At 30.9% G+C, this 8,509-nt stretch overlaps 1 protein-coding gene across 1 annotated transcript; it reads right to left on the bottom strand.

Moving 5' to 3' along the window:
• Positions 1-767: 767 nt before the first annotated feature.
• On the bottom strand, positions 768-8,301 carry LOC129911732 (uncharacterized). The gene is made up of 7 exons (XM_055989625.1): positions 7,573-8,301; positions 2,120-2,284; positions 1,996-2,044; positions 1,812-1,870; positions 1,612-1,753; positions 999-1,192; positions 768-932 (listed from the first exon to the last, which is right to left on the bottom strand). Exons 1-7 carry the CDS (start codon positions 8,223-8,225, stop codon positions 800-802), a joined length of 1,395 nt encoding a protein of 464 aa, XP_055845600.1. The 5' UTR covers positions 8,226-8,301; the 3' UTR covers positions 768-799.
• Between the last annotated feature and the right edge of the window lie 208 nt (positions 8,302-8,509).

Raw genomic sequence — 8,509 nt, 5'->3', positions numbered from 1 at the left:
TAATATATTTGTCACAGTCCCCGTTTAACTGAAGAAAATATTTAAAGATCAGAAACGTGTTTCAGATAAGCGGGTTTTTCTCTTAAGAGGGTTTCTCTTAAGCGGGTTTTTATGCTACTTGAGCCCATGGGCGTTTTGCCCCCACTTCCCCTACATATGTATTGCATTTAAACTTTTTGTAATTTTTTTATTTTATAAACTTAAAAATTAAAAAAAAAAAAAACAGTGTTTTACTGCTACTTTTTCACTCTTAAGCTTAACCAATATTGTAGATAGGTAGGAACTGCCTATTCGTATTTGTAAACAAAGCCATATTCTATCCTGAAATACAACATCAAATCGTTGCCACCGAGTGCTGCATTTAAATTTAAGTAATACGAAAAATATTAGAAAAATTGAAGAAAAATCGACGTTTTTTTGCCATAAAATAATGATTTAAAATGTCATTCGGCAGATTTTTTTCAAATAACTTCTTTTACGAATAATACTTGCGAAAAAATAGATTTTCCATCATTTTTCATCGGTAAAAAATCAAAAATTGGAAAATATATGGTGTTTTATACCCTCAGTTTTGGCATGTGCAAACAAAATTTCAAACGCAAAAATCTTTCTTATTTGACCTAATCCAGAAAAACTAAGAACGCCATCGTGTTCAGCATACTCGAATTATCTTTAGTAGATATGAGAGCCCTCTGTCGGAAAAAAAAAGTTCCATTTTCGAACACAGTGTATTCAATCATTCATTCAAAAAGAACAAAAAACACACATTTAATATATTTTAAGTATATAATATGCAAAACTAAGCTTTAGACTTGTTATCAGCCAGACAAGAACTAATGCGTATGGCCAGTTGTTCAGCACCTTTTTCATTGATTTCATCATTATCTGGAAGAGACTTTAAACGTTCCATCCATGCAACAATATTGGGATATCTGAAAAAATAAAAAAAAATATTCATGTAGGGAAAAGCCTTAAATAATTTTAATGAAAATTTCTACTTCTCCTTCTCAACAGGAATTATTCTATGTAGAGTAATAAGAGTTGTATTAATCGATACATCCGCAATGGTCAATTCAGATCCAACTACATAATTTTGATTTTCAAGAAATTTTTCCAAAAACTCATATGCAGTGTGACAATTTTGAATAGTCTTTTCATTATATTCCTTTTCGCCTCCATAAATTACACGAGCCTGAGAAAAAAATGAGATTTTACTTATTATTGGCTTCGATGTAAATTAAAGATAAAAAGAAAAATGTGTTTTATAATTTATTAATATTTTGAAAAGTTTTGTTGCCAAGTTTAATATCGGTGTGTTCGCATTTTTCTAGTTTGTTTTATTATTTCGGTAATTTTATTTTTCTTAACTACCTATTAAAATACTCAAAAAAAAAAAACAACTCGTTTGAATATAAACAAAATTCAATAAGCCATTTAGATTAAACAAAAAAAAGTTACACATACACCCCAGTGACCCCCTTATACCACAGAAATTGAATTTTTAGAATACCTACCTGGTTCGAACAAAGTTGTTGAGTTATTGAAATGAACTTTTTAAACCCCTAAAACTTTTCTTTTTCCCCAAGCTCTCTTTCTCTACTCTTTACTCACCACCAAATCCTTTATCACTTGAAATAGCACTCCATTCTCATAATGCATCCGTTGGTCTACTCGTGCACGTTTAGACAAATCCTTGGGATAAAGACTATTACTTTTGGCATATTTCGATACGATGTATGCCATAATTGCATGACTATAAATCATAAATTACTCAATTTACTAAAATCATAATTTTCAAATGAAATTCTTACCTATCCCAATAAGGTTCACCTTCATCAATCAAAACCGGTATCTGATGCTGTGGGTTTAACTGATATGCAAGAACAAATTAATATCAATTCATGATGCTAATTAGATAATTATAAATATGGCTTGTGACTATCTCTTCTACACTATCTCTCAGAGTTTTCATGATTTAATAATTTTCAAACTAACCTTGATAAATTCTTCACTCAAATGTTCTTTCTTAGCGAAATCAACAAATCTATGAAATTAAAAAAAAAAAAAAAAAAACATTTGCATAATGCATTTTTTGAAGTTATACATTGTAATTTCTTACTTTAAATCAACATCAAGTCCAATCAGTTTAGCAGTTATAATGCAAGCCCTTGCTGGAGGACTAAACAGTGCATAATACAAAGTAGGTTTTGTCATTTCGAGTTCGATATTTATTAAATATAATAAAAATATTTGTAACTTATTAAGAAGAACAACAGTTTGCAATCAAAAATATAAAATTAGTGAACCTGGCAGTTCAAGCACCGATAATTACAAATAGCAACTACAGCTGCTGTTGATATAAAGTACCTAATGTCATACCACATTTTAGCATATTATTACAAGTCAAAATAGACAATAAAAGCTTTTAAGTGCTTTAAAAGTTTCTATTTTATTTTTGTTTAATAATAATAGGGTAAATAGTCTCACTGCAGTTAAAATGTAATATAAAACATTTAGCAAAATTAAAAAAAAAAAACAAAGATTTTTGTTTAAAAACTAATTTTTTGAAAAGGGTTTGATGCATTTTCTGACAATTCTGTTTTTATGTGTTAGAATTGCTTAACAATTTATTGTTTGTAAAATGTTTTAGGATTTTTATATATATACACTTCGCGTCACTTGAATAGAAACAACATTTTTTCTTTAGAAAATAGCGATTGGCGCTTTGGTGAGGTAACTTAGTAGATTTTTGGTTTTGCATTTTCAAAGAGGAACTTTTAACAAACAATGTTGTAAAAACAAAAAACCCAAAACAGAAACCGTATGGCTTCTAGTTGAGTTTTTTCGCATTACCTCACAAAAAACAGTGTTTTTTTTTTGCGTCACTTGAATAGAAACAAGCTCTTAAATTAGATAAAAATGATGAAAAATCATGGAAAACACTAATTATAGTAAAGCAATATTAAACTTTGACATTATTTGCACATTATAACCAATTATGGGCTACGAGCTACCAATAGGCACCACAGAAAATACATAAATAGAATTTAACATTGAAAATGCACTTCTACTGTACACAATCGTGGACCTAATTGGAGAAAGTGATAAAAGGGTTTGGTAACTTCTTAAAAATTAAGAAAATCACATTTTCTACAATTTAAGGATTGAATAAGTGAAATAAACTTTCGTTTTTATCCGGAATGCATCTGTTTTGTTTTTATTGCGTTGTTTTTTCTTGAACTATCCTTGTGCAATCTCTAAGACGGTTGTTCTTCCACGTTCCTAAACTTGCCAAGAGCTTCTAGCATTATTTCTTTGTAAAAGTTAGCATCTGTTTTTGAAGCGTGAAGCTTCAATTTTGCTATTGCACATCATAAAAACAAAGCGTATTACTATAACACATTTTAGTGCCCTTTATTGGCGATGCGATAAAGGTTATTCTTTTATAAACCAATGAAATAGGGCTAATATTAACGTGGTCCATCTGAGTTGGTATGTTTTCCTTTAAAAAACCACTCTTTACCTCACTACTTTTCAGTTCGAATGCAACTATAAAATAGTTAACTTTTTTGTAATCTTAGAAGAACTTAAAATGTTGTTATTTTGCATTTTGAGGCTTTTTTAATGTTGTGCACCTTTTATAACTTCCAGGATGGAACAAACCAACACGTATCCATCGCACTAACACCACGTTTTTGAACGATTTTAGCGGCAAAGTGAAGAAAATTGCAGCTAGTTTTTAAGTTATTTTTTTCTCTGCTCGTGACTTGGGTCTCACCTGTCTTATTTTTTGATTTGGTCACTAGTTTACGATATTTTTAAAATTATCTCATCCAAATTTGGCAAATTTTTAAATATCTTTCTCGATTTTGCATAGTGCAGGTGCATTTCCAATGTTAGCTGCTATTTATGCATTTTCTGTGGTGCCTATTGGTAGCTCGTAGCTCATAATTGGTTATAATGTGCAAATAATGTCAAAGCTTAATATTGCTTTACTATAATTAGTGTTTTCCATGATTTTTCATCATTTTTATCTAATTTAAGAGCTTGTTTCTATTCAAGTGACGCAAAAAAAACACTGTTTTTTGTGAGGTAATGCGAAAAGACTCAACTAGAAGCCATACGGTTTCTGTTTTGGGTTTTTTGTTTTTACAACATTGTTAGTTAAAAGTTCCTCTTTGAAAATGCAAAACCAAAAATCTACTAAGTTACCTCACCAAAGCGCCAATCGCTATTTTCTAAAGAAAAAATGTTGTTTCTATTCAAGTGACGCGAAGTGTATACACTTCGCGTCACTTGAATAGAAACAACAATTTTTCTTTAGAAAATACCGATTGGCGCTTCGGTGAGGTAACTAAGTAGATTTTTGGTTTTGCATTTTCAAAGAGGAACTTTTAATAAACAATGTTGTAAAAACAAAAAACCCAAAACAGAAACCGTATGGCTACTAGTTGCGTTTTTTCGCATTACTTCACAAAAAACAGTGTTTTTTTTGCGTCACTTGAATAGAAACAAGCTCTTAAATTAGATAAAAATGATGAAAAATCATGGACAACACTAATTTTAGTGAAGCAGTCTTAAACTTTGACATTATTTGCACATTATAACCAATTATGGGCTACGAGCTACCATTAGGCATCACAGAAAATGCATAAATAGAATTAAACATTGAAAATGCACTTGTACTGTACACAATCGTGGACCTAATTGGAGAAAGTGACTATAGTGTTTGGTAACTTCTTACAAATTAACAAAATGACATTTTCTACAATTTAAGGTTTGAATAAGTGAAATAAACTTTCGTTTTCATCCGGAATGCATCTGTTTTGTTTCTATTGCGTTGTTTTTTTCTGGAACTCTCCTTGTGCAATCTCTAAGAGGGTTGTTTTTCCACGTTCCTAAACTTCCCAAGAGCTTCTTCCATTATTTCTTTGTAAAAGTTTGCATCTTTTTTCGAAGCGTGAAGCTTCAATTTTCCTATTGCACATCATAAAAACAAAGCGTATTACTATAACACATTTTATTGCCCTTTATTGGCGATGCGATAAAAGTTATTCTTTCATAAACCAATGAAATAGGACTAATATTAACGTGGTCCATCTGAGTTGGTATGTTTTCCTTTAAAAAACCACTCTTTACCTCACTTCTTTTCAGTTCGAATGCAACTATAAAATAGTTAACTTTTTTGTAATCTTATAGAACTTAAAATGTTGTTATTTTGCATTTTGAGGCTTTTTAAATGTTGTGCACCTTTTATAACTTCCATGATGGAACAAACCAACACATTACCATCGCACTAACACCACGTTTTTGACCGATTTTAGCGGCAAGGTGAAGGAAATTGCTGCTAGTTTTTAAATTATTTTTTTCTCTGCTCTTGATTTGGGTCTCACCTGTCTTATTTTTTTATTCAATCACTAGTTTACGATTTTTCAAAAATATTCTCATACAAATTTGGCAATTTTTTCAATATCTTTCGCGATTTTGCATAGTGCAAGTGCATTTCCAATGCTAGCTGCTATTTATGCATTTTCTGTGATGCCTAATGGTAGCTCGTAGCCCATAATTGGTTATAATGTGCAAATAATGTCAAAGTTTAAGACTGCTTCACTAAAATTAGTGTTGTCCATGATTTTTCATCATTTTTATCTAATTTAAGAGCTTGTTTCTATTCAAGTGACGCAAAAAAAACACTGTTTTTTGTGAAGTAATGCGAAAAAACGCAACTAGTAGCCATACGGTTTCTGTTTTGGGTTTTTTGTTTTTACAACATTGTTTATTAAAAGTTCCTCTTTGAAAATGCAAAACCAAAAATCTACTTAGTTACCTCACCGAAGCGCCAATCGGTATTTTCTAAAGAAAAATTGTTGTTTCTATTCAAGTGACGCGAAGTGTATATATATAGGCTTAAATTTCTTCACCGAAAATCTTAAGATGTTAATGTGAAAGAGAAAAATAATTGCTATCGAAATTGAAATAAATTAAAAAGGGATACAAAATACTTATCATTGTTAAAGCACATAGAACTTTAAAGCTTATTTTTGAGTTCTATTCGTCGCATCTCCGAGATTGAAGTATTCAGGCATAGGAAAAAATAGGGAAAAACATCAGCCATTAGATTCAGAATGTGAATTTGTGATAATTCAGCCTGATCACATTAAAAGGAATAGTTAAGTTGTTTAACCCTTTATTTCTATGGTGAGGTGACGACTCCAAAATATAGTTTCAAATCAAAAGTCTCACGGAAAACTGAGCAAAAATAAAAAAAAACTCATTCGCTTACTGGAAGGAAGCATTTATGAGGCAGCTGAACTTTTTCTAAAATTACGATAAAATAATAAAGAACAGTTCTTGATATCCCTATTTTAATTAATTGATCCGTCTGTGAGATTCACTTGCCCGCGGATATGGAATGATGCAAGCCCGGGAGACTTGCCTCCGCTTTCAGAGGCTAACCCAGTGAATCTCACAGACGGATCAATTAATTAAAAAAGGGATATCAAGAACTGTTTTTCATTATTTTATCGTAATTTTAGAAAAAATTCACCTGGATCATAAATGCTGCCTTCCAGTAAGCGAATGAGTTCTTTTTATGTTTGCTCAATTTTCCATGGGACTTTTGATTTGAAACGACCTATACTAAGGCCAATAACATTTAGAGCGGAGTAAAAATATTACGTAAAAATATTACTTAAGTGAATATTTGCTCTTGCGTTTGGCCCACTTCAGCTATTAGTTATACGTTAGAAAACTTAAGGGTTTCATTACTTTTAGCTTATGAATTCCAACTAAAGAAATTTTGAAGTAAATGCTTGAGCTTGTGAAAATTCATCTTAGACTTGTGCTCGAAATTTTACGTGACGACTCTGAATTCCGCTCTTAATCTCTAAAAAATTTACGTGAAAACACTTTGAATTCAAAGCAATAAATTGAAACAAAAATCGACTTGACCCATTTATTATTCTATAGACCTCGCATGCACTTTGAACTACAAGTATGTTCGTGTGGTCCAGACATGTATTTTATTTTTTATTCTTCATTTACATATACATATTTCATTAAAAAAGCTATGAATATTTGAATAAATTAGAATTTAATCTAGCTAATGACGCTAACTAATAACAATGAATCGGCATTTTTTTAAACCAATTGTTGTTTGTTTAAAGCCTCTACATCTCTAATACAAACTTTTATAAACTTTAAATAATTCTTTGCACGTTTTATGTATATAGGTAGAATGGAAGCTAAAAATAAACAAATTAATCAAGTTGATGATACTTTGTACGAGTATCACAAAAGTACCTATGTTACGTAATTCTAAATGAGTCTGTGGGGACATACCTAGGTATATACATAGTTTTGCAAATTTCAATTCAATTAGAATTACCACTATAACAAATAGCTGAAAGAAAGAAGTAGGATACAGATAGAGATATTATTTTCCGAATCAATAAAAAATATGTCAGAATTATTGTTTATTCTAAAAATCAAACCATTGTTTTAAATAAATATTTTTTTATATTTTTCTTTTAAATCCATTTCAAATATTTAAAAAAAAAAAACAGCATTTACTTTGACGCCAATTTTGCTTTCAACATTTGAGTACAAATAGCAGCACCCCTGCCATTGGCTTTCTCATAGTATGGTAACTTTTCCATCCTTTTAATCCAAGCAACCAATTTTGGAGTTCTTGCCGGGTCAATTGGAGCAACTGCTTCGAATGTGGTTACAGTAGAGACAATACTAAAATCAGCTATGGTCATAGTATCTCCAGCTATGTAGTCATGTACCAAAAAGTTCTCCAAGAAATCCAAACCCTCATACAGAACATCGATTTTTTCCTGGGGGATGTCAGTAATGTTCTTGAAAAACAATGGAGCTGTTATATTCCTCATGCAGGCAAATAAATTTCCAGAATCAAAATGTAAACGCTGATCAACTACAGCACGTTTTAACAAATCCTTGGGATACAAAGCATCATTTTTCCCATATTTACTCACTAAATATGCTATAATAGCATGACTGTCCCAAAGGGAGTGTCCATCATCTTCCAAAACTGGTACAGTATGTTGGGGATTTTTCTTATCGTATTCTTCACTTCTATTCTCCCCATTTAATAAGTCAACGATTTTGAATTCATAATCCAAATTGAGGGCGTTTAAGGTTAGTAAAACGGCCCTAACCGGAGGGCTCGCTTCAAGACCGTATAAAACTATCTTTCCCATGTTGATTTACAATTTTTTACCAAATATTCAACGTTCAAGTTCAAGCGATTGAATGAAACTAATCTAAGATATGAAATAGTGGCTTGTATATAGTAAGCTTTGAAATGAAGAGTAGCTAGGTGCATACATAGAAGATTTTAATCTTTTTTTTTTTTTACAAGCACTTAGCTATTATTAACTCCATGAAAATGAGAGTAGAAATCGCATGAAAATGTGATTTAAGTAGGGTATATTGGTATATCTGTGTACTCACATATTTATGAGTGAGCTTAATTGATTATAAA

The sequence above is a fragment of the Episyrphus balteatus genome, chromosome 1 (assembly GCF_945859705.1).
Source record: "Episyrphus balteatus chromosome 1, idEpiBalt1.1, whole genome shotgun sequence".
NCBI classification, from domain to species: Eukaryota; Metazoa; Arthropoda; class Insecta; order Diptera; family Syrphidae; genus Episyrphus; species Episyrphus balteatus.
This window is presented reverse-complemented; position numbering and strand designations above follow the sequence as displayed.